Source organism: Natator depressus, chromosome 2 (assembly GCF_965152275.1).
Source record: "Natator depressus isolate rNatDep1 chromosome 2, rNatDep2.hap1, whole genome shotgun sequence".
In the NCBI taxonomy this organism is placed as follows: domain Eukaryota; kingdom Metazoa; phylum Chordata; order Testudines; family Cheloniidae; genus Natator; species Natator depressus.
Window position 1 is genome coordinate 18,103,242 of NC_134235.1, and position 27,061 is coordinate 18,130,302.

General features: G+C 43.3%; 2 protein-coding genes across 4 annotated transcripts in view; one reads left to right on the top strand and one right to left on the bottom strand.

The window, feature by feature from the left end:
* Nucleotides 1–16,787, top strand: part of ASAP1 (ArfGAP with SH3 domain, ankyrin repeat and PH domain 1) — a 370,981-nt gene extending 354,194 nt beyond the window's left edge. For all 3 annotated transcript variants that reach the window (XM_074943850.1, XM_074943849.1, XM_074943852.1), the window contains 3 exons: nt 608–1,110; nt 5,050–5,172; nt 13,489–16,787. In XM_074943850.1, coding sequence (XP_074799951.1) covers nt 608–1,110; nt 5,050–5,172; nt 13,489–13,563 — 701 coding nt within the window. In that variant the 3' untranslated portion in view covers nt 13,564–16,787. The remainder of the gene's footprint in view (nt 1–607; nt 1,111–5,049; nt 5,173–13,488) is intronic.
* Nucleotides 16,788–21,962: 5,175 nt separating this feature from the next.
* Nucleotides 21,963–26,650, bottom strand: LOC141981268 (elongation factor 1-alpha-like). The gene is made up of 7 exons (XM_074942944.1): nt 26,249–26,650; nt 25,951–26,130; nt 25,252–25,548; nt 24,718–24,868; nt 24,046–24,302; nt 22,741–22,975; nt 21,963–22,282 (listed from the first exon to the last, which is right to left on the bottom strand). The coding sequence occupies exons 1-7, from the start codon at nt 26,408–26,410 to the stop codon at nt 22,164–22,166; spliced, it is 1,401 nt and encodes a 466-aa protein (XP_074799045.1). The 5' UTR covers nt 26,411–26,650; the 3' UTR covers nt 21,963–22,163.
* Nucleotides 26,651–27,061: the final 411 nt, after the last annotated feature.

A 27,061-nucleotide genomic window follows, 5' to 3' on the forward strand; every position in this document is an offset into this window, starting at 1 on the left:
TGATGTGGTACTTTCATCAAGGCGCGTACTCTCTCAGTATCAGGCTTCATACATATATACCTGTAAAATATAGCTAAGTACACTCATGCCAGTCAAGTTTTGCTTGGCACACTTAATGGACGAGTCTAAGGAAGAAAGAGCAGTGAAACTAAGAAAATGTAAAAATAAATGTTGATTGAAAGGACCTGCGTATTTTCCAGCTCTTGTAGATAAACTACAAGGCAATATCGTTTTTTAAAATTTCAGTCCTTTCTTTTACATCACAAATATAATATTGCTTATTAATTTCAACTGTTGGGAAATAGTGTTTTATTTAAAATGTGTGAAAGGTAACTCAGAGTGTGTCTGACATCTTCAGTTATTGAAGATAACTGCTAGGTCTTGAGCTTTTTAGTTTCTTTTATTGTCGATATCTGTACTTGGAGTTAGCCTGAAATAGAAATTCTCTTTCTGTATTTTGTATGATGTAAATAAATCTTTCTAGAAGAAAAGAAGTTGTCTTGCATACTTCAGATTCTCCTTAAATGTAATATGGGGAAATGAGATTGTCTGTCTGTCTGTCCGTGAAATACATGTGAAAATATCCTGATTTTGCTTTCTGTTTTAGTGGCACTAAGAAAAATAGAAACCAGTCATCATCTTTCAATAGACAGATCTAATCAACACCTGGAAATCTTTCAGAAGTCTTCACAGTCGGTCGATCTGCCACAGAAACCACAACCTGGAGACTTGCCCCCAAAGCCTCAGCCTGTGGAACTCACCCAGAAACCTCCAATTGGAGAACTACCCCCAAAACCAGGAGAATTACCCCCAAAACCTCAGCTTGGAGATTTGCCACCAAAACCACAACTTGGAGACTTACCACCAAAGCCACAAATGAAGGACCTGCCTCCAAAACCTCAGCTAGGAGAGGTATTGGTTAAAACTCAAGCTGGAGAATCATCACCAAAGCCTCAGCCCTCAGAGGCAAATCAGAAATCTCACTCCATAGATCTTTCTCCAAATGTACACTCTAGAGATACCGTCCAAAAGCAAGTATCTGAAGATTCTAATGATGTGACACATACTCTGCCAGAGACCCCAGTGCCGCTTCCCAGGAAAATAAATATGGTGGGTAGTTCTGTTATTCCAACGTGCTGAAAGCCTCATGGCAAGCTTTGAAGTTCTCCTAAAGCTAAATTTGCAAAAAGACTGCACTTGAGTTATGTGCACAAAACAGGCAACAGCTCACAAATTTGAGCACAGATGTATGCTTTTGAACGGTTTCAACAGATAATGTTTCTGATGGTAAAGCCTCTTGCATGCCAAAAGGAGTATAAAAACATAAAAGGTCAGGCCTGGGAGCAAGGCACTCCACTTAAATTCACCAGAGCATTTTTGGCAGTGTTAAGAGTGCAAATTATGTTTCTGCAATAAGTGGTGACTTTCTGTGCGTTAAGGAGTTAAAAACATTTTTAAAGCTTTCTGTCTTTAATTCTTTGCTCTCTGTTTCCTACATATAAAATAACTGGGACATATATTTGATTTTGAACATATTTAGAAAAGGGTTTAATAGGTTTTATTTTAAACTTCCTTTTTAATAATTGTTACAAAACTTAAAATGTCAACCACAAAAAATCAACTTTCACAATGTAATAATTCAAATATTTAGCACCTATATGCTTAACAAAGGTGCATAAATATCATTGTATTTACAGAAGGGCCCATAGAGGCACAGAGGGAAATTTTGACTTGCCAAAGGTCGTGCAGCAAGTCAGTGGCAAAGCTGGGAACAGAACTGGAACCCAATCTGGAGTTCTCACCACTACACTTTAATGTAATTCACATCTAACAAACTTAGGTATAATAGGAACAGTTTATCTTCATCTAATTTACATAGCCCTGGTCTACACTGGGGTGGGGGGTGAATAACATAGCTGAAGTCGACATACTTAGATGGACTTACCGTGGTGTCTTCACCATGGTGTCCATCTAAGTATGTCGACTTCAGCTATATTATTCACAATTACAGGGGTCGACGGGAGAGCGCTTGGGGATCAATTTATCGCATCTAGACTAGACGCGATAAATCGATCCCCGCTGGATCGATTGCTGCCTGCCGATCCAGTGGGTAGTGTAGACATACCCTAAGACACTTATTCAGACTGCACACTAGTTATTCTTGTAGAGTGGCCTTTATTGTTTATCTCACAATCCAAGTAGATAAAGAAAAGGTGTTAAACATACTTTTATAAGGTTTTCGTCCTATGAACTACCCAAAAAATAATAGAGGAAGTGTTTTTTTATTCAGCAAGCTGGGTATGCAAAGGGTTGAGGTAGAAGGATACACAGCTTCCTCTCCTTTGCTGAATGAAGGGGGAGAACTCCTCCTCCTCTCCCGGGCTTAGGAGAGCATACGCTTTCTCTTCAGCTCACCATTCCTACCTGACTGGTGAGGCAAGGACTCACCAGTCAGGGTAATCTGAAGTGAGAGCAACGGAAGTTTTTGTCTTTTGGACTTCCTTGCTTTCCTGCCAGTAGGTGGGACATCAGAAGGACCACAAGAGATCTCCCAGCCAAGAGTTGCATATTCATTTACTTTAAAGGGAGGGGGAAAACTCAGTACTGCAAGCTCCCTCTTCCCTCTGTGAGGAAAGAGACAAATAATGCATTAATCTTTTGATTAATATCTTCTAAAATACAGAAAATCACACTGGATATTTCCAAGTGTTCTGAGGATGAACTGCTGGGCCTTCCATTTATATTTGTTTTTACATCGGTATAGACTCACTGTTCTGGCTTAATCTAAATTATATTTATGGAAATGGTGAGGGAGCACTAGAAATGTGTGTCTGTGCAGCTCCAGATTCTGTGCATGCATGCTCACACTCGTGTTTGGTTGGCAATGGAGCTACTTAATACGTGAACCCCTCAAATACATTTCTCATCTGGTTCCCTTGCTGGGTTCTGTCACCACAAGATGATGGAATGCTGCATCACCACAGAACATCAACACCTTTAAGGACAGCCACCAATATTAGTGGGAATTTAACCACCTGCTATGCAGGCAAAAGTCTTTGTTTCTTAACAGTTTGAGGGAATTGGGTATTTCAGAAGCATATAGTAGGTATGAAAAGTACCACTAATATTTAAGGAATTAAATGGGATTTGAAGAGAGATAAAATTTGGTCTCAGTGTCATTAAAACTACACCTAGTACTAACAGTCACATTTTTCCTTGGCTATAAACATCATTGTTTTCAACAGAGAGAAAAGTACCCTATTAGAAGCTGTTCCTTTAGAAGTGTAAATGAGAGCACAAATTGGAGGGGTCATGTCAGTTAATTAGCAAGGCAGCAACTATTGTGAGCACCACAACCTCTTCCTGAATATTTTGATATATGGTCATTTTAGGATAGATTTGGGTGCACAAAGAGAGAAAATGATTGTTAATTGCATTTGCTGCAAAAATTACATGCCTTGAAAATACTTATTTCTTTACACATCACAACCTCAAACTGTGCTCTTAATGTACATTCCTTTAAAATCCAGCCCTTAGTCCTTTCCAGAGATATATACCACCTCAGGCTATGAGTTAAAGTGGGCAGATTATTAATGAGTTGAAGTGGGCAGATTATTAAAATGTCACCCATGTATTAATAATAAAGCACTGACTACCTGGAGGAATGTCAGTCACTTTCCCTCACATCTTTATATCTTGAGACAGATATGGAAATCTACCTTTCTATAGAAATTCACTTGAACTAGAAAAATTAATACAGTCTAGTTGGTGGAAAAAGCCCATTCCCCTGCATCATTTCATGATTGATTTTATTATTCCTGGTATATAAATATCACTAGCAGCTGGGTGCCTACTCTCAACATTAATGGTGACTGTCAACCTCTCCTGATAGTTTGCTCTGTTGCTTAACTGGTTTGAAGTTTGTAAAGGTTTTCTTAATATTTAATGTGATTTTTTAGTACATCATATTAAATCCAGTTCTGACTAATGGATCCCTTCCCTTTTATACAACATTCCTTTATATATTTGCAAACAGGTGCCATCTCCACCTCAATCTTATTTTTTTGGAGTCTCACATTGTCTTATTGACTAAGCTTGCATGGTTTGCTTACCATCCTTCTTAGTTGTTGCTTCTGAAGCTTTTATCATTTGCCTTCCTTTAGTCTTTGAGTGTTTGAAATGTGATATACAATAACAGATCATATACTTGCAAGGTAGTCAAGTTTGGAAACTGTTTACACAGTTCCCAGAAAAACAGGCTGCATCTAGAGAGGGGCAGTGTTTGGATATGAATTGACAGTCTAGCGCAGAATCAGACCTACTGATTGTGTTTGGGTTCAGAATAATTAACACAAGCCATTCTCATGAGAGAGCAGCCCAAAATAGTGCCACTCATCTTAGAGTAGATCTTCATATGGAATTTCAGCCATTGAGTCAAAATTTCATGAAAATATTGTCTTGCTAGATTTAGTCTGTGTCTGTTCCAGAACCAAAGAATAGATTCATTTTGGTTTTGCACTGGACCTGGAACCAAAACTTTAGTAGAGGTATAGATACTGGGGTTTGAATTCAGTAACTTCCTTAGTTCCCCTATCTTTCTGAATTTCATCGGCGATTGGATTTTAATTTGGTTTTGGCCAGTTTTTAATTCTAATACACATTAAAGGGATAGTGTATATAGACTAAAACCATGTCAGAACCATTGTTAAAAGTATTTTCTAGTCTAAGTAAGTATAGGTGGGGCCTAAATCATTTAATTAGGCAGTAGTTAGATGTCAGGCTTTCTAACATTGTATTTTTGAATACAGACTATATAATCTAGATATAGTTGTTTAAAAACCTTGATGAAACAAGGCACATTGGCATGATGAGCTGGGGATCTGGCAGGGGAGATGGGGAGGGCAGGGTTCCCCCTGCAATCAGAGATACAAACTGCTGGTAAAATGCACTGGATTTGTAGAATAAATCATAGCCAAAACTCCAAATTTAAATTCTATATATTTATCCCCTTTCTCAGCTCTTTCAGCTAAAATTGTGTTTACTTTTTAGGGGAAAAACAAAGTTAGGAGAGTGAAGACCATTTATGACTGTCAAGCAGACAATGATGATGAGCTTACATTTGTTGAAGGAGAAGTAATTATAGTAACTGGTGAAGAGGACCAAGAGTGGTGGGTATGTATCTCTCCTTTTATGAAAATTCTGTATAATTGACACTTTATTGGGCATTACTCTCATCTGAGTAGCAGCTAGCTTACTCATAGTTTCTATATGCTACACCTTATTTGACCTACTTAAAGCTCTTGAGCATCAGACCAATCATACTTCATTGAGAAATTCAATTATTTTATGCTTCATAAGGACTTAAATGCAGACTCCCATTCTTAATGGTGTTAGCAACTAATAGGGACAGCAGCAAAAACTGACCCCATTTCATAGGTTTTCAGATGATTGGACTTACTGAGAGACCTTATATGCTCTTTGATTCTTGAACTGCTGCTATTCCAAGTTTATTTGATTCCTTCCTTTACCCTAGATTAGAGGAAACTAACTGGACAGTGACAACATACCATGTATTGTACATAATTTGCATTAATGTTTGCATCTTTTGTCAAAAAATTATGCAACAGCATTTATGTAAACTTGCATCCAGTATTTAAATTGAAGGAGAATGGGTGTGTACAGGCAAGGAATTTACCTGCTTTTGTGGGGAGACAGTTTTCCCTGGATATTGCTAAAACTATCCTTGCCAGCCTCAGAGATACTTCTGAAATGCAATATTTTGTTGCCTTTGGAATGCACCAGCTTTCCACTAAATGAGGTAGTTTCAGATTTCCCCTTCCCTGCAAATTATTCCATTTAAACAGTGTGTGTATCTTTGTTGATACATGATAAAATATGACAGGTTTCAGAGTAACAGCCGTGTTAGTCTGTATTCGCAAAAAGAAAAGGAGTACTTGTGGCACCTTAGAGACTAACCAATTTATTTGAGCATAAGCTTTCGTGAGTTACAGCTCACTTCATCGGATGCGCTCACGAAAGCTTATGCTCAAATAAATTGGTTAGTCTCTAAGGTACCACAAGTACTCCTTTTCTTTATGATAAAATATGGTTCTTGTCTGAATTCACCAGCAACATTAAGCTAGTTAACAACAGTTGCTGTGAATATGATTCTTGTGATTAATCCCATGCACTATTGGTTTCCCCTCCTAAATTACATGCAGTTGATCAATTTTGTCCTTACTCTGCAGTTTACTCTTGTCTTACTCTCTGTCTTCCTCCTGGATCCCACTCCACTGCTTCTATGTTCCTGGACCTGATCCAATTTTCAATCTGTTGCTAACCTCACAGTTTCTCAAACCTAGCCTGAGGCCCAATCCTTCCTTCATCCTCTGCTAGCTTCCTCCCAAGCCCTAGTGAATCCTGCTTCCCCAGGCCTCAGCTGTAAGGAAGGAAAGTGAGACAAATTTTACCAATAAAAATGTAATTCCTACTGCTGCACTGTCCCAGCAGGTGTTAGTGCACCAGTCCAGCTGCAGTGCTGTCCATAATGTCTGGGGTCTGTGCCAGATACAATATTTCTCTCTGATTACCACACTCAGGATTTCCTGTCAGAATTCAGACTCAGTACAAAATATTAAAGGACTGGTGCCCAGATGAAAGATGCTAAAACATTTTACTTTTTTTAGTTTCTCTTCCTCACAATGAGGAGAAAACAGTGGGGAAGGGAAACAGAGGTTCTCTTACAGTGCTAACGCAGATAACTGCGCTGCTACATATGGCTGTTCTCCCCATCTGTGTATAATTACATACAGTCAAAATAAATATCAGTAAACGGCTGTGAAATCTCAGAAAATGGTCTGCTGGATGTCCACATAATCCTGAAATTTCAGATCTTGAAAATGGAATTTATCGAACTTGTCCATTATATTGTCTATCTGTCTGGACACACAGTTATCATCAGGCCAATAGATGTGCCTCATTCATTTGTATTGACGATGAATCACTGATAAATGGATAGATATGTTGTATGTCTGTGAATGTCAGTAGTAACCATTCCATTCACATTGAGAAACAAGAGGTCTTACATGTTATCAATATGTCATGGGCCATCCATCCTGCAGATTTCTAATGCATTAATCACTTATGTGTCTTTGAGTCAAAGCCAAACTGACAGTTTAATGACTCTTTTGTCTTCATGATTCCAACATCTAGTATTCACTTATAATATCTGTGGAAACATTTCTTTTATCTCCTTTAATTTATTTATATTTGTTTATACATTCTTTTTAAAAAAATGAAATTACATTTCATATGCATTATTTAAAGGTGAAGACTGACAAAAGGAAATTTGGAGTTAAGGTTCATTCTCTTTCATCAATTTATTTAGCTTTGGGATTCTAGGAAGTTCAAAACAATGGACAGTGCTAAAATAATGCCTAATTTTCAGAAATGTGTACCTAAGATTTTGTTTGCAAAAGATCCAGCTGCATGCACAATTGGAATTTCCCAGTGTGACACTTGCATCTATGTATGTCAACGCATCTTTTACAAACAAAAATACCTATTTTTGTCAAAAACCATTGAACAGTGTCTTTTTTTTTTAATTGAGCCCTATATATTCTGCAGTCCATATGTAGGTATGACAAGGTGAACCAAGAAGGAATTGACACATCATAGAAGTTAGATACTGAAAAGACTTATTATATCATCTGTTCCATCTCCCTAATAGTTCAGGACTGTGCCTTAGGCAATTCAAATCTCTAGCAGAGATACTCTACCTAATTTGTATAATGACATGGGAGCACTAATTTTTTCTGAATTTATTATGGCTTTTCTGGACCATTCAGTTTGTAAACTTGATAACTCTTGGTTTTGCCTATCTTCAAAGTGCAGAAATGGCTCGCAAGAACTCAGATGATGTGGCAGTGGTGTTATTACAGCAGCACTCAGAGGCCACAATTAGAATCAGGGTCCCATTCTCTGCTGGTCTGCACAGGACACGGGTGGGTCCTGTAGATGTCAGGTACAAAAGACAGAAAGTACGCTGATCATTTATGGAGTTTATGGTGTGGTAACTACAATTTGAGGCTGGGAAGGTTACACTGAGGAGGCCTGCCCCATTACCTGACTGCTTACTCAGTTACCCTCCCCCCCACACACACATACACCCAGGTCCCCAAAACAGCTGAAAAACTCCAGAATTGTGGACCTCATCAGGGCTCCCAAGGCTGTGAATGACTCACCACCTTGTACTGCTGGGAAAGAGAAGGCTTTTGCTGGGGCCATGTGCCCCCAAAGTCTTAGCACCATTGGGGAGAGGTAGCCTCTGCTTGTCCCCTTGCCCCATCTTCTGACGCTGCTGGCAGTGGTTGCTGAGTCTCTCCTTCATGAAGGATGCTGGGACCTTCTTAAAAGGTCATTCCCCTGGGAAATTCTATGAAGGGCTCTGAATCACCTGGTGCTTCTGGGATTGGGGGATGAGGGCTGTTGGGCCATTTGCTTCCAAGTCTTGACTCCATAGGGGGTAGCAATGGGCTCACCTATTCCCCCTCTCCATTTTGATAACCTATAGAGCAGTGAGAGGCACATTGCTATACTGAAAACAGTGAACCAGAAGGTAAATCTTCAACGTAGAAGAATTAAGAGCTAGAAGAGGACTGACTGTACAATAAATCAAGGCATGCTGTTCCGATACTGTTAACTAGAGTTCGGCAAACTGTGTATAGTGGACAAATTATTTAGCTTTTCTCCCGTTTGTGAAATGTCCACACACAAGATAATGACTGATTCATTATTTGAAACTGCTTGGATCTCTCTTTATGAATGTATATTATGCTGTGGATTGCTTGCAAACTGTTTCCTGTACAAATTTGATGTGTGGGGCATGGTTGGTCCCCTCATTTGCAAGTTATTGAGATTTGTTGGATCTATCCTTTTGTAAACATGAGTGACAGACATCATTGGTGCTCTAATTTGCTTGGAGGGTGGGCACCCTTCATCACCTGCTCCTCTTTCATGTTTGGTATGTAATGCTTCGCTTGGATTTCTTCTACCCACATCTATAGAATTATTCCAGGTAACTTCCCATTTTTAGCAAACTTGTAGGTTTCTCTTTTGCTCTTTTCATCCACAGGCGGCTTCCTAGGGTAGGATAGTCCCAAGATTCCTTATTCTGGAGTGAGTTTGTAGCAGTTCTCTTACAAGATACAGTTTGATAACTATAGGTTAATCTGACAGCCAAGAGAACCTCTCCTCTCTGTGTTTGGTTCAGTGGAATATGTGACACTTCCAGATCTACCATTACAACCGTGATCCTTTCATTCCAGTTCATTTACCTTGTCCTCCTATTTATCCCAGTTACAGCAATGTTTGGTGTTGGTTATTGATCTCTTTACAAATTCAAATATTGTTGTAACCAAGGTAGACAGAGGACTATATTAATCCAAATAAAACAAAATAAAACTCCAATGTCTATGTTTGAGAGTGGGAGATATTGAAGAGTAAGGATGTGTCTACACTAAGAAATTAGGTCGAATTTATAGAAGTCGATTTTTTAGAAAGCGATTTTATACAGTCGATCGTGTGTGTCCCCACACTAATGCACTAAGTGCATGAAGTCGGCGGAGTGCGTCTACAGTACCGAGGCTGGCGTCGACTTTCAGAGCGTTGCACTGTGGGTAGCTATCCCACAGTTCCCGCAGACTCCGCTGCCCATTGGAATTCTGGGTTAAGCTCCCAATGCCTGATGGGGCAAAAACATTGTCGTGGGTGGTTTTGGGTACATGTCGTCAGTCGCCCCTCCCTCCGTGAAAGCAACGGCAGACAATCGTTTTGCACCTATTTTCCATGCGGGCACCATACTGCTTTCAGCAGACTGCTAACCATCAGTTGGACTGTTAACCATCATCGTCATCCACCGCTTCCGCTGCCACTCTGCTCTCCTGATGCTATGAATCCACCTCGCAGGTCCTCTGTATTACCATCATCATCCACCACTCTTCTCTCCTGCTCTCCTGGTGGTCTCGCAGGGCCGCTTCCACTGCAACTCTGCTCAGCTGCTCTCGTCTCGCCATACCACGGCAAGCATGCAGCTTGCTCAGCTGTTGTGTCCTGGCAGCAGATGGTGCAGTAGGTATGCAAAACTGCTTATCCAACCACCACTTCCCCTGCAACTCTGCTCTCCTGCAGACGCCATACCACGGCAAGCATGGAGCCCGCTCAGACTTCTCTCAAAGCACAGGCCCCGGCAGTTTGGCCATTCTGGTGGCAATGGAGCAGGCTCTTGCCATGGAACGCTGAATTCTGGGCCCATGAAACAAGCACAGACTGGTGGGACCACATAGTGTTGCAGGTCTGGGATGATTCCCAGTGGCTGCGAAACTTTCCCATGCGTAGGGGCACTTTCATGGAACTTTGTGACTTGCTTTTCCCTGCCCTGAAGCGCAAGAATACCAAGATGAGAGCAGCCCTCACAGTTCACAAGCGAGTGGCAATAGCCCTCTGGAAGCTTGCAACGCCAGACAGCTACAGGTCAGTCGGGAATCAATTTGGAGTGGGCAAATCTACTGTGGAGGCTGCTGTGATCCAAGTCGCCAGTGCAGTCACTGAGCTGCTGCTATCAAGGGTAGTGACTCTGGGAAATGTGCAGGTCATAGTGGATGGCTTTGCTGCAATGGGATTCCCTAACTGTGGTGGGGCGATAGACGGAACGCATATCCCTATCTTGGGACCGGACCACCAAGGCAGCCAGTACGTAAACCGCAAGGGGTACTTTTCAATGGTGCTGCAAGCAGTGGTGGATCACAAGGGACGTTTCACCAACATCAACGTGGGATGGCCAGGAAAGGTACATGATGCTCACATCTTCAGGAACTCTGGTCTTTATGAACAGCTGCAGCAAGGGACTTACTTTCCAGACCAGAAAATAACCGTTGGGGATGTTGAAATGCCTATAGTTATCCTTGGGGACCCAGCCTACTCCTTAATGCCATGGCTCATGAAGCCATACACAGGCATCCTGGACAGTAGTCAGGAGCTGTTCAACTATAGGCTGAGCAAGTGCAGAATGGTGGTAAAATGTGCATTTGGACGTTTAAAAGCACACTGGCGCAGTTTACTGACTCGGTTAGACCTCAGCGAAACCAATATTCCCATTGTTATTACTGCTTGCTGTGTGCTCCACAATATCTGTGAGACTAAGGGGGAGACGTTTATGGTGGGGTGGGAAGTTGAGGCAAATCGCCTGGCCGCTGATTACGCGCAGCCAGACACCAGGGCAGTTAGAAGAGCACAGCAGGGCACGCTGCGCATCAGAGAAGCTTTGAAAACCAGCATTCTTGGGTGTCTGGGTGAGGAGGCTATGGAACTTGGGGAGGAGGGCAGTTGGTTACACCGGGGCTGCAGTGGTGGTCTGTGCCTTTCCTGCACCTCAACCATACGCCGGAGCATATCAGTTTGATCCTCCAGAAGTCTCAGCATTGCATCCTTTCATCATGCTGCCGCCACCTTTCCTCTTGATCCCGCCACCTCTCCTGTTGCTCCAGCCATCTATCCTCTTGCACATTCCTCCTGTCCTCACGTTCATTTTGTGCTTTCCTGGACTCTGCCATTGTCTACCTCCATGCATTCTGCTGGACTCTTTCAGTTTGGGTGGACTGCATGAGCTCAGAGAACATTTAATCGCAAGTGCGTTTTTTTTTTCACCTTCTTATCTGTGCTAGCCTCTGGGACGGAGATGCTAGTCACAGTGTTGAAACATTTGCAGCTGCAGGAGGAAAAAAAGGGAGATTAAAATTGAAAAAGACACATTGGCCATTTAAAAGGAGGGGCTGATGTTTTTGGGTTAATGTGCAGCACTAACCCAACTAACCCCCCGACACACACCCAATTCTCTGGGATGATCACTTCACCCCTCCGCCCACCGCGTGGCTAACAGTGGGGATGATTTATTTTCAGCCACAGGCAAACAGCCCAGCAGGAACGGCCACCTCTGATGTCCCCTTAATAAAATTCCCCTATTTCAACCAGGTGACCATGAATGAGATCACTCTCCTGAGGATAACACAGAGATAAAGAACGGATGTTGCTTGAATGCCAGCAAACACTGGGACCACACGCTGCCATGCTTTCTTATGCAGTGATTCCAGACTACGTGCTACTGGCCTGCCGTGGTAAAGTGTCCATGGTAGGACGCAATAAGGCTGCCCTCCTCAGAAACCTTTTGCAAAGGCTTTGGGAGTAACTCCAGGACCGCTTCAATGAGATGTCCTTGGAGGATTTCCACCCCATCCCCAGACATGTTAACAGACTTTTCCAGTAGCTGTACTGGCCACGAATGCATCCCAAGTCTTCAGGGCAAATTAATCATTAAACACGCTTGCTTTTAAACGGTGTATTATATTTACAAAGGTACGCTCACCAGAGGTGCCTTCTCCGCCTTCAAGGTCTGGGAGCTCGGGTTGGGAGGGTATTGGCTCCAGGGTGATAAACAGTTCCTGGCTGTCAGGGAGAACAGTTTCTCCACTTGCCTGGTGTGCGCTATCTTCAACCTTCCCCTCCTCATCATCTTCCTCGTCCCCAAAATCCTCATCCCTGTTGCGTGAGAGTCCATTGACGGAGTCCATGCACAGGGCTGGGGTAGTTGTAGGGGCACCCTTTAGAATTGCCTGCAGTTCATCAGAGAAGCAGCATGTCTGGGGCTCTGACCCCGAGCAGGCGTTCACCTCTTGGGTTTTTTGATAGGCTTGCCTGAGCTCCTTAAGTTTCACGCAGCAATGCTGCGGGTCCCTTTGATAGCCTCTGTCCTTCATGCCCATGGAGATTTTTTCAAATATTTTGGCATTTCGTCTTTTGGAACGGAGTTGTGATAGCACGGATTCGTCTCCCCATACAGCGATCAGATCCAGTACCTCCCGTTCGGTCCATGCTGGAGCTCTTTTGTGATTCTGGCACTCCATGATTATCTCTGCTGATGAGCTCTGCATGGTCACACCACGGTGGCCAAACAGGAAATTAAATTCAAAAGTTTGCTGGGCTTTTCCTGTGTACCTGGCCAGTGCATCCGAGTTGAGAGCGCTGTCCAGAGTGGTCACAACAGAGCAGTGTGGGATTGCTCCTGGAGGCCAATACCATTGAATTGCGTCCACACTAACCCAAATTTGACCCGGCGATGTCTATTTCAGCGTTAATCCCCTCGCTGGGGAGGAGTACAGAAATTGATTTTAAGAGCCCATTAAGTTGACAAAAATGGCTTCGTTGTGTGGACGGGTGTAGGGTTAAATCGATCTAACACTGCTAAATTCGACCTAAACTCATAATGTAGACCAGGGCTAACATACATCAAAATGTAGCTTCCTTGGCAAGGGTTTAGATGGCATGCTGTGAAATGTCCAAGAACCATCACCAGGCTTGTATTGTTATGTACGAGGAACAGTGTTTTGTTATATGGAGTAAGTGAGAAACCCACAATGTTTTTCTCCTTTGTTGCAGATTGGCCATGTCGAAGGACAGCCAGAGAGGAAAGGAGTCTTCCCGGTGTCCTTTGTGCACATTTTGTCAGATTAATAAAATTCAAAACTTGAGCATTGCACATCCTTCATGCAAGACAGGCTTTTTAGCAAAAGCTAACGGCTGCTGCCTCTCTGTAATCCTGTGCACAAATGTATATATAGCTGCTGTTACAAAATAAGGATTCATTTACGGTTCACCTCATGAGGTGAATTATATGTATTGTAAATATACTGTGTTATTCTGCCTTTGCCAGTATTATGGTAGCCTTGGAACCTGGCATGCCTTACTGGGTTTGCTGAAGCCATCCTTGGCATCTAGCACTTACATCTCTGTTTATGCTGTTAAAAATGTGTATCAACTGCCAGCTTTCCAAACATAGGTTTCCATCAACCATGTAACTTTGTAGAAATGACTGTTCCTAATAACTCAGTATCCTCAATTATATAATTAGCAGAGTTAAGATTCTGTTTTCAAAGTAAATGGTTTTGGCCCACTTAAAGACCAATCTACAATTAAGTGTACACAGTTTACAGCTAAGAAACCCACTTTGGTATTTATTAAAGAAAGTGTTCAGTTAAACGTAAGTTTGAAAGCAAAAGGAATATTCACTGACTTTACAGAACATCAGTAGCATTTTATGGTGTGCATACAGCATTTCATGTTTATATTATGTGGACCTATGCCAAACTCTGATTGCAGTTTCCCTGTGATATTACCTCACTTTAAGACAGTTACAAATTACTTCCATCTGAAAATTTATTTTGATAAAAATTAGTCATACTGTCTTTCCTTATACATATGTGAAATTTGCTGAAGGTTTTTCACTGAATTTTTAGTAACCAAGGACTTTTAGAAAATATTACACTGTTTACATTATGCATGCATTTAAAATAGTGGTTCTCAACCTGTTTATCATTGTGAGCCACATATCTGGCCCACAATGTGTTACCTGGGCCGCAGGTTGTGAACCAGAGTGCCCCCCAGACCCAATGCCCAGCGCCTCCTGCCCAGAAACCCCTCCACAGAGTGGGGCCAGGAGTGGAGCCCTGGGCAGGTGGCAGGGACCTCAGACCCTGCTGTGCAGAGCCAGGCAGTGTGCGGCCGTGTGACTGGGCAGACGGGGAACAGCCCAGATCCCGGACCCCATGGGGTTGGCCTGTAGCCCTGGACCTTGTGGGTTGGGCAGCAGCCCCGGACCCTGGAGTCTGCGTGGCCGGCCGGCAGCCACTGATCCCGGATTCCATGGGGCTGGCTGCAGCCCCGGACCCCGTGGGGCCGGCCCGCAGCCCTGGACCCCAGACTGTACGGGGCCGAGTAGCAGACCAGACTCCGCCACACTGGGCGGCCAGGCAGGATGACCCGGGGGGCCTTTAGCACACAGCTGGGCCGCAGCTGTGTGCTAATTAGGCTGCCTGTGGGTTGAGAACCCCTGATTTAGAATCTTACTTGAAACCTGTCTTTGTACAGGAATAGTACTGTAGTCACATAGCTAAGTTGGAACAAAAGAACATTTTAATTTGATAACTATTCAGATTGAAATGTGAGCTTGCAACAGTATTTATTTATAGCTAATTGGCTCTCTTTGAAAATCACTTATTTAAAAAAAAATGTCTTCCGCTTTGCTGAAGGTTATAATTAACCAGTGTAAAATTTCCTCAATGTTATTGTCTGGATAAATGTAAACTATTACAGTATAAAAAATTGTTTAGAAAATCAGAGTGAAAGGTTGACCTTTCATGCAGTTTGTCACGCTATTAATTATAGAAACTAATCACTAGAATCAAGTTGTATATTAACTGTCTTCATTAAACTATCTTTGTATTTCATAGTCTTAACTCCAAGCACCAGCCAAAAAACACATTACCATAAAATTAATTTCTAATAAGTCTTGGAAGGATGTGTTTGACTTGTGGTAGCTTCAGAGTTGTTATAAAATGGCATTAGTGGAAAACACATTCCTTGCAGTTAATTCACTTAGTCTCCTTTTTTTCTAATCAAAACATTTAGTGTACTATTAAAAACATTCATTTACTTCAGATTTTCTATATCATTTTTAATTTTGGAACAGAATGAAATTGTTATTTTCTGTGATCAGATAACTGTATTGATCAGGTTCTGTGATTTTCTTATGTAGGACTGGTATTATATCGCTTAAAATGTTACTTTGGCAACAGTACATATTACTAATATTTTACAGCAGACAGTCTTGGCTACATAGGAAGATTTTTCATTTCATAAAAGCACAACTCAAAAAAACCTTCTGAAAGTTTTCATTTTTAGTGCAGTTTTACAAGGCTATAGTCAGTGAATATTTAATTCTATTTATATGGTTATGAAAACTTAAATATCAAATAAACCTTGCATGAAAAAATATTCCAAAATATTTATCAACTGTTACTGGAAAGTGGCTTTTAAACTATTGCTTTATCAGTGTCATGACAAATATGTATTCAAAAACAAATACACCAGTGAGTGAGCCTGCTCACATCTAATCCACAGTGTTATCAGTTTCAGTATTTCAGTCTTATACTGTTCTTTATGGAAGGCAGTCAGGACCTGAGTTTATTTAGCATTCCATTTTATCCATTAATATAATGTTTTAAGTTGCATTAAAGAAAGAAAAACTATTCACTTTTGTGGTCAAGTGTATTTTTAAGTGATCTCAAAATAATCTGGTAAAAGCTAACCACATAAAGAAAACCTAGACATGTAAAATGATGTAGAAGCAAATGTCTATTATTTTGTACACTCTTTGCAGTAGTATACATAGGCATTGTTAAAATGAGATTAGTTCCATCAGGAACAAGAGTTCTGTTTGTTCTGGCTTATTGTGGGTCATAGGAAATTTAAAAATACATTGTATGTTATATTGCTTGAGTTTAAGTACAATATTATATTTAAACTCAGTGAGCCACTATCTGCAATTTTGTACATGAAATAGTATTTGGAAAGTTTAGATCTTTATAGACAAATAGCTAATAATTAGGTTTTTTTTTCCCCTGGGATGGGGATGTTCTGCAAATGATGTCTTATTTTACTGTTGAACAGCAATTGCTATTTATTTTTTTATTACATAATACATCAACATGTTGTATAGAAATCAGATTTGGTAGTGCCAGTAGTTAAAATTTTGACTTCTCATTTGAATGTTAAGATCAAACATCAGTACACTTGTCTATTCACATGTATGTAAATGTGACAGTTTTTGAGTACTGTATGTGTTAATTTCTACTTTTTTAATATTTAAAATTGCTTTGAAATAAATGTATTCAGTTGATCCCAGACATCTGAACAAGGCCCTTTTGTCAGTTGGAATCTCCTGTAGGAGGAAAGTCTACATCTCACGTAGGTGGCTTTTGAGAGAGAACTCATTTTAAGCTATTGAGTAGAGAGCTGAATTATCAATATAAGTATACTTTAAGTTGATAAATTCATGTATATGTGTAACCCATTTGTTAAATATGAATGCACTTAGTAGCAAAAAGTTTTAGGATAAAACTATGTGTTAGTATCAAAATACACTCATTCTTTCATGGGTGGGATTAAGCGTCTCTGGTGGCCCCATCAGCTTCTGCAGCATAAAGTTTTAATATTTAAAAACATGACTAGCCCTTCTGATTGTGAAGAAAACATTCAAAATGTGCCTAACAGAGTGCCATCTTTCTGTGTCTGCAGATAGACTGAAAATTCACAGCTCTTTTAGAGATATTGGGTCACATTGATATGTGGAGCCTAGCAGTCATTTAAATTATTTTTAATGATTTCACAGGGCGTTGCTAGAATTCAAAGGGAAGTAAGTGGTTATGAATCCACAGTAAAGGTGACTTGCAAAGGGGAAAAAAATCACTTATCTTCCATCTGTACAAAAGAATGGATTTTTTTTCTGCCCCTTTTTTTTCCCCAACCTGAGATATCAAATTGCTATTTTGTTGTTAGGTAAATTGGGCTGAGGCTGTATGGTAATTCCTGTGCCCCAATTATCCTAATAGTGACCAGTAACTCATTACTTCAGAGAAAGATACAAGAACCTCTGCAGCAAGTAATTATGGGATAACCTGTCCATAGGAAAAAATTCCCTTCTAACTCTCAATAATGAGAGAGGCTATACCTGGCAGCATGATGGTGTCTCTTCCAAAATTTTCAATGTTCACTATAACTCTGGACATTTTTATTATCCATGTAAATGTACAATATCTTTGCATTGTGCTAGACACTTGGTCTTACCGATAGCCTGTATAAGACATTTCCTTTTAAAGGCCCTGAATTGCTACTTTCCTGACCTGTTACCACAGTGGGGTTGACGTTCTTTCATCCTTTAACTCAAAGGAAAGCAGTGTTTGACTCTTTCACAATGACTTGTGCTCCCTAATAGTTGGGGCTTTTGAGTTCAGTAGGTATTTTAACAAAGTTTTAAACAGTCATAATTCTGTTACCCCTCCCATACCTTGGCAAAAAAAAAAAACAACCCAGGGTATGCATATGACATTTCCAATGCAAGAACAGAGTATTTTTGACAGATGGTGTAGAGGATCTTTGAATCGTCCTTCAGCAAAAAGGTACAGGCACTTTCCTGGTTAGAGCTCAAATTTTTAAGTAGGCCTGCCCTCTCCTTGCACAAGAGAGCTAATACTTGTTCATTCAAATTCCTCAGTCTGCTGTTCAGAGATGTATGATCTGCTTACCCTATTCAACACCAGCAAAGAAAATGGAAGCTTTAAACTGAATGATGATTGGCTGATCAGTGATTAGGTTCAGATACTGAGCAGTAAGCCTGCTGTAACTATAGACTATATCTAATCCTTAACATTTACTGTATTCACTTAAGGCCTATTATACAGATTACCTAGTGAAAGATAAAGGGTTAAAAGTTTGCAATTCAATATTGGAGGTTGCTCAGTAAGACAATAAATCCTTCAAGCCACCTCCCACAAAGTAGTCAGTCATATGCTACATCTCAAATGGCCTAGTTAGAAGAAGAAAGTATGTTCATGGATTGTAGTTGAGGGGAAAAGCCCTCAAGTGTCTAAAGACGTGCTCTGCATGTACACAGTAAGCACTAATCCTTCAATTTACAGGAAACATGAATACTGTTAATTAGGGGAGAGATCTAAGCCCTAAATAAAAATGCACTGACTACTTGGCCACTAATTTGTGACATGTAAGTCTACTTAAAATACACCAACATTATTATACTGCAAAACATTGGAGAGGCCCTGAGACTGCTTGGCACTTGTTAGAATTAGATGCAGCAGGTTCACGCTACTGTTGATGTTTGCTAATATTGCACAACTATAGGCCTAAAGCTTAAGATGTGGCTAGTTCAAGATTTTGTTTCTAGAGTATGTGTGATAAGCACAGAGTTAGTAGGAACTTACACCAGTAGACTTTGCTGGTGACTTTAAGTTGAGATATTGAAGCTAAACATTAACTGCTTGTTTCTTTGTGAAAGGAATGGTTTTATGGAAGCTGACTTTGTAAACAGCTGTTAGTATAATTTTACTTCCTTACACCTGTCACAAACAAGAGATTAGGTTAGTACTAATGCACTACGGGTTTAATGTACAGGATTACAGGACAAATGGCAGCTAGTCTAGGAACTACAAATTGACTAGAACCACCCCTCTACTTTTTACTCCTGTTTCACTTAGACTTATCAGTAAAATTTGACTGCAAGCATTTTCAACTTGTCTGCATTTGTAGATAGTTTAGAAGATTCCATGTCTTATCAAGATCAGCACCTACAAAACCTTAACTGTTCTCCTGCTCCATCAGAAAAGCCCTCTTGCAAGGCTAAGCAACAATCCCACTTATACCTTCCTAGCCTAGAGTGGAGGATTAGTCTAGCCACATGTGCCTTTCTGCTCCCTCCCACTCAGTGATCTTTATGAAGTAGGCTTATGACATGCTTGTACCAAAGATGCATAAATTGGAGATTTTAGGTTAACACCTGTGAAAGATTAGTTTTACCTGTGATCTAGTACAGTTAAAGATGCTAGACTGATGCAAAATACCTTGTGTCAAGTTTATTCAAAGAACACTTAAGCCAGTAGTCCCCAAACTTTTGAGGATCCCATCTCCCTCCCAGGGCCAGGAACCAGCCATGGGTGGATGCAGACAGGGGTAAGGGGGCCAGATCTGGGGCCAGGAGCAGGGCTGCAGTGGGGGCTAGCAGTCAGGCCAAGCCCCACCCCGGAAAGGAGCTGTGCGAAGTCTTGGAGTTGGGGAGGGGCTCTGTGGTGCTCCCTCCCTTCCCCTTTGTGGGCTAGCCTGGACCCTGGCATACCACACATGCCCCAGATAGTCCTCCATGTCCCCCCTAGGGGGGCATGCTTTACACATTGGGGACCTTGTACCTAGGCCATCTTACACACATTAGTGAGAACCACAGGCTGGAATTTAGGCAAAGAATATCAGTAATTAGAAGGGATACTGAATAAAGTGTTAGGCTGGTTCAGTTTCTCTGGCACTTGATACTACAGGGGGTGGGGGGGGAAGAATTTGGCTTCAAGGCTAAAACTAAGGAAGACTTTTGAAAGAGAACCCTAAAGGATACTGTAGGGGGGGAAGTCAATTAGGACTCTTAAAATTGCCCTAGGTTTTTCAGTGACAAAGTTATGTTTAAACTAGGGCTGTTGATTAATTGCTGTTAACTTGAAAAAAAATAACTGATTAAAAAAATTGCACTGTTAAATAGACTACCCATTGAAATTTATTAAATATTGATTTCTATTACAACACAGAATACAAAGTGTACAGTGCTCACTATATTTTTTGGATCACAAATATTTGTACTGTAAAAATGATAAAAAATAGTCTTTCAATTCACCTCACAAGTACTCTTGCAATCTCTTTATCCTGAAAATGTAACTTACACATGTAGATTTTTTTGTTGTCCCATAACTGCACTCAAAAACAAAACAATGTAGAACTTTAGAGCCTACAAGTCCACTCAGTCCTACTTCTTGTTCAGCCAATTGCTAAGACAAACAAGTTTGGTTACAATTTGCAGGAAATACTGCTGACTGCTTCTTATTTACAATGTCTCCTGAAAGCTAGAACAGGCATTCGCCTGGCATTGTTGTAGCTGGCACATAAATACCTTGCAAAGCCAGATATGCTAAACATTCATATGCCCCTTCGTGTGTCAGCCACCATTCCAGAGGACATGCTTTCATACTGATGCTTGTTTAAAAAAAGAATTTAAATTGTGACAACTCCTTGGGGGAGAATTGTATGTCTCCTGTTCTGTTTTACCCACATTCTGCCATATATTTCATGTTAGTCATCTCACATGATGACCTAGCACATGTTCGTTTTAAGAACACTTTCACTGCAGATTTGACAAAATGCAAAGAAGGTACCAATGTGAGATTTCTAAAGATAGCAACAGCACTCAACCCAACATTTAAGAATCTGAAGTGCCTTCCAAAAATCTGAGGTGTCGAGAATGCTTTCAAATGTCAAAGGAGCAACACTGACTGAGATGATGAAAATGAACATAACAATCGAAAGCAGAGCAGACTGACATCTAGCAGAACCCATCATCAGCATGGGCACATCGTTTGGAATGGTGGTTGAAGCATGAAGGGACATATGAATCTCTATCACATCTGGCACATAAATATCTTGCAATGCCAGCTACAACAATGTGGGCAGTATTATCTCCTGCAAATTGTAACCATACTTGTTTGAGCTATTTAGCTGAATGAAATTATATATATGACAGACTGAGTGGACTTGTAGGTTCTAAAGTTTCACGTGGTTTTATTTTTGAATGCAGTTATTTTTTGTACACCATTCTACATTTGTAAGTTCAACTTTCATGATAAAGAGATTGCACTACAGTACTTGTATTAGGTAAATTGAAAAATTCCTTGTTTTTCACAGTGCAAGTATTTGTAATTAAATATGAAGTGAGCACTGTACACTTTATATTGACTTCAATTACAACATAGAATTGATTTGAAAATTTAGAAAACATCCAAAATATTTAAATAAATGGTATTCTATTATTGTTTAGAAGGGAGATTAATGATTAATTTTTTTTAAAAATAGCTTGACAGCCCTAATTTAAATCTACTCCTACCTCCCTTTTCATCTAGTGAAAGCTGTACGTGGCCATTCATAGAAGTGCTAACCACTAGAGACTCACATCCTAGTTCTTGCTATTACTTCCCCCACAAGTAGAAGTGAGCTTGCTTCTTGAGTTTAGAGCCCTTTACATAGAAGCTCCTTGAAGTTCACACTGGCTTGCTGGAGTGTTCTAAAGTAGTTGAGGCTCCTGAAGCTGTGGCCACCTGTCAAGCCTACTTACATAGATGCAAGTGGTAGTTTGAAGTGGTCCTTAAGACCTGTTCAAATTGTCTTTGTTGTCTCCACAGCTGGAGGGTGGAGACATTTTTCTAGGAGCTTAAAATAAAGGAGGAGGTACCAAGCTGTGCTTCTCTTAAATGATGTCTTTATTAAACTGGATGCAGGCCTCTGAGATGAAGAGGCTTTTAATGTTCAGATAATGTTATTGGCTCTGAACCAGCCATAAAACAGAATCATCCCAATTCTGGGTTATGCAAAACAAAAAGTCCATCTCAAATTAACCTTATTACATGAAAGGTACCTTTCAATTAAATTGGCTTTAAACAAAAAAAAGACCCATTTCACTTGATAAGCAGAGCTTTCTGCACCTGTTTTCTAGTGACACCTGCAGGCTTCTTTTCCACAGATCTGATGACTCCAACCGCAACAGTCTGCTTCAAGTCCCGAGCTGCAAAGCGACCTGAAATGAAGTTAAATATTCTACTTGCCTTTCAAACAAAGGAGAAGGTGCTACTGCTTATATTCATGCAGTCACCTTGTACTTTCTCCAGCCCCATCTGTCATCTTAGAATTAGACTTAAGCTCTTTGGGGCACGGACCATCTTTGTTCTGTGTTTGTACAGCATTAACTCAATGGGGGCCTGGTCCATGACTGGACTCAAGTGTTACAATTCAAGCTGTTCAGACTGCTAAGCTACCTTTACTGCAGTAACAGTCTGTTTATTTAAGTTGCTTAGCTGAAGTCTGCAGTTTACAGTCAGCTTCTTCTTCCCTGCCCAATCCATCAAACTACACAAGATCACGATAAACAGACAATGGAAATGGAAGCTCCTAGGGTTTAGCTAAGGTGACTCATCACATCTCATGTATGTGATTAGTAGCAAATAGGTAGAGCTGACTTGACTTCAAAACACTTGCCTAAAGGGGGATAGTCAAAAAACCTCTCCACACACAGAGGCTTCTTAGGTACAAGCCTGACAGTAGCAGAGTCTCCGGACTTCAGCACGGAGGGATTGTCCTCCAGCTTCTCCCCAGATCGACGGTCAATCTTCTCAAAGAGCTCAGCAAACTGGCAGGTGATATGAGCAGTGTGACAGTCTACCACTGGTGAGTAGCCAGCCTTGATAAAGCCAGGGTGATTCAGGATGATCACCTAGGACAAAAGGAGGGATTTGTTCCAGGAACTAAGGATCTGTGCTTTAGGAGTTCCCCAACCCTCTCGTCATTTTAAATGCCTAGACCAGTGGTTCCCAAACTTTAACAACCTGTGAACCCCTTTCACTAAAATGTCAAGTCTTGCAAACCCCCTCCTAAAATTGAATATTTCCAGGGATTTTCTCCTTTACCTGAGTATAAATTATAAAAGCAGTCATCTTGGAAATATAAAATTTGTTTTATGACATGCTTATTACACATCATTTATCATTACAGTATTTATTACATGATGAAAATGGCAATGCTCTTCCAAGATCTCACTTTCGTAGCTTGTATCACTTTGAATAAGCCTGTTATAAGAGAAGGCTCCTATGTTTCATCAAGGAGTATCAGATGTGAAACAGCATGACGATATTTAAGAAGTCAACTCAAAGAGTTCCTCCTACCCAAGCATTCAGGTCTTGAGCAGTCCAGGCAAACAACGCACATAAAGCTTAAACTTATAATAAATTTAAAAATACTAGCTGCCTATTTAATTTTAAAACCAGCAAAAAATATCCATCACCCTTTCCATTTCTTATAAGGAGTCTTGAAGTTTAAGTCTCCTCAGTGTGATAGATATGCTTGCTTTGATCTGCTTAGCTCTTGGAAGTCCAGGGGCTCAGTGCTGCTGGCCCCGTGCTGTCTGGGGTCTGTAGGGACAACTCTGTCCGCCATTAGGGATGTTTTTCCTGAGAAGCCCCGTAACATTTCACAAACCCCCAGGGGTTCCCGAACCCCAGTTTGGGAACCACTGGCATAGACATTTATGGAGAGCAGCGCCTCCAAATTTGGGCAGCAGATACGGCTGGAAACTGCCTAAGCGAACAGACACCAGCATTGGTGAGGAGTGTCTGTAGCAATTACTGTATTCTGCAGAGTCCAGTCTGACCCCCACATCTATTCCAAACCTCCCAGTGGTGCTACCAGAGGTCACACCCCTCAGGAATTGTGGCCTCCCTGCTGCACAGACATGAAGGGCCAACACCCTATGAACCATGTAAGCCCCATAGAGGCAAGTCTCTGCACCTGAGCAGTGAAGTGGGCTGCTGCTGCTGGGGGGTCACTCCTGGAGTTGCCAGCTACATGGCCCCGTCTCAGGTTCTTGACTGCAATGTTCTTTATGTTGAAGCCCACATTGTAACCAGGAAAAGCCACCTGCAACAGCTCATGGTGCATTTCAATGGTTCTGACCTCTGCTGAGAGGTTTGCAGGGGCAAAGGAGATGTTCATGCCAGGCTTGAGGATGCCTGTCTCTATCTTCCCCACTGGTACAGTGCCAATTCCTGGGAGGAGACAGGGGAAGAGTAAGTCAGAGCTGACTGCGGAAAGCCCATAACCAGCACAGCAAGCAGACCAGTTAATTTGAGGTAGGGTGGGGTGTCCTGGCCAGGATGGGGGAGAAGGGAGCGTCTCCTTAGAAGTGTTTCCTTCATGAAGTTGAGCCTTCACTAACCAAGGCCAGAAATAGCAAAGGGACCAGTACCCAGGCTGCTTAACACTGTAACTGCTATACACACTTCCTGAGTCTCAGGCATTACAAGGAGCAAGTTACTGAGAGACTCATCTACACAGAAAGTCATTAAGTTGGGGGTGATTTGGGCCCTTCCCACAGAGGAACAGTCAGTCACCTCAGAAACCCCATGCAGAACCCAGCTGTAGATCAGCAAGTCCCAGGGTCCCATTCTTGCCTGGACTGACCTCCGATCTTGTAGACATCCTGCAGAGGCACCCTCAGGGGTTTGTTACTGGGCCTCGCAGGAGGCAGGAGAGAATCCAGCGCTTCCAGGAGCGTCTGTCCCTTCCCGAAGCCCTCCTTCCGTTTGACCTTCCAGCCTTTGAACCACGGCATCTGCAGGGGGTCGAGGGAAGCCAAGGAGATGCTTGGCAGCCTTTGGATACAGGAAATGCAGCCTGGGGCTGGGACCCAAGGTCTGGCGTTAGCCCCCGTGGGAGGGCCATTCCCCTTGGACTCACCCTGAAGGGTGCCCATAGGCCTGTCCCTCCCAGCCATAGCTGCAGCATTCAGCGCTTCACCTTGCCATCCCCAGCTCCAACTGCATGGCACCTTTGGCCCAGGAGGCAGAGTCCATCGCCTCCCCACCCACTGGGCATGGCCCAGGGCCCAGAGCCCTGCTGGAGCGGAGCAGCCCCTCCACGGAACTGAGCTCCACGTGGTCCCTCCCACCAGCAGCTGCCCTCAGCTCCCGCTCCCCATCCCCGGGTCTCCCCCACCTTGGGGCTGGGCAGGGTGACGTTCTCGCCGGCCCAGCCGGACACCGGCACGCAGGGCACCGCGGCCGGGCTGTAGCCGATCCTGCGCAGGTAGAGGCTGACGCCCCGCACCACCTCCTCGAAGCGCCGCTGGCTGTAGGGCGGCTCGGTCAGGTCCATCTTGTTGACGCAGAGCAGCAGCTGCTTGACGCCCAGGGTGTAGGCCAGCAGGGCGTGCTCGCGGGTCTGCCCCTGCCGGGACACGCCGGCCTCGAACTCCCCGGGCGCGGCCGAGACCATCAGCACCGCGGCGTCCGCCTGGGGCGGAGACGGGCCGGGTGAGGGTAGGGGGCCGCTCCGTGCGCCCGGCGGGGCTGCAACCCCCCTCTCCCCCAGCCCCGTGTAACACTAGCCCCAGCTCAGCCCGGGGCAGGATCGGGGCCGCTCCCTGCGCCCATGGGGCTGCACACACCCACACACACACACCCTGCAACACCGGCCCGGGGCAGGATCGGGGCCGCAACCCTCCCGCCCTCGGGGCCGCAACCCCCCCGCAAAACCGGCCCGGGGCAGGATCGGGGCCGCTCCCTGCGCCCACGGGGCTGCACATACACCCCCCACACACACACCCTGCAACACCGGCCCGGGGCAGGATCGGGGCCGCTCCCCGCGCCCTCGGGGCCGCACCGCCGGCCCGGGGCAGGATCGGGGCCCCGCTACCTGGGAGGTGCCGGTCAGCATGTTCTTGATGAAGTCGCGGTGGCCCGGCGCGTCGATGATGGTGACGGAGAAGCGGCGCGTGTGGAGCTTCCACAGCGAGAGGTCGATGGTGATGCCCCGCTCCCGCTCCGCCCTCAGCCTGTCCAGCACCCAGGCGAACTTGAAGGAGCCTTTCCCCACCTGCGGGGCGGAGCGGCGGTCAGGGCGCCCGGGCCGGGGCCGCCCGGGCCCGCAGCCGCGCCGCTCGGGGCCCGGGGAAGGGCGACCCCGCCGGGGGGACGGACGGGGGCGAGCGTACCTGGCTAGCCGCGGCCTCCAGCTTCTCCAGCAGCCGGGGCTCCAGCCCCCCGCACTGGTAGATGAGGTGGCCGGTGGTGGTGGATTTACCCGAGTCCACATGGCCGATGATCACGATGTTCATGTGGGTCTTGCGAACCTGCTCCGGCTCCGGCTCCCCCATCCTGCCGGGGTGGCTGGAGGCGCTTCCGCCGCGGGCTCCGCCTTTATCGGGCGCGCTGATGGGCGCAGGCCCGCACCTGCCGGGCCAGGCCGCTCCCCTCAGGGACTCGGCCGCATTTCAGACCCCTCTGAAGCCCTGTGTTGTGCTGGGCCTCTGCCCGGAGAGCAGCTTCCCCCCAGGGCGCAAGTCTCACGTCCCCGTGTTGGGCCAGCGCTCCAGAGTCATCATGTACATAGAAAGTTACTTAACAGAGAAAACCAGCCCCAACCCTGCCAAGATGTCCCCAGGTCATCGCTGCCCCTGCCTTTGTTCCCAAAGAGAATAACTGGGTCTTCTTCTCACAGGCAACTTCACTGGGGACTTTTCCAGGTTCTCTCTCTCCCTATGAGGAGCGATTAATAAAACTAGGACTTTTCAGCTTGGAAAAGAGGCGACTAAGGGGGATATGATAGAGGTCTATAAAATCATGAGTGGTATAGAGAAAGTAAATAAGGAAGTGTTGTTTACTCCTTCTCATAATACAAGAACAAGGGGCTGCCAAATGAAATTAATAGGTAGCAGGTTTAAAACAAACACAATAAAGTATTTTTTCACTCAATGCACTGTCAACCTCTGGAACTCCTTGCCAGAGGGTGTTGTGAAGGCCAGTAC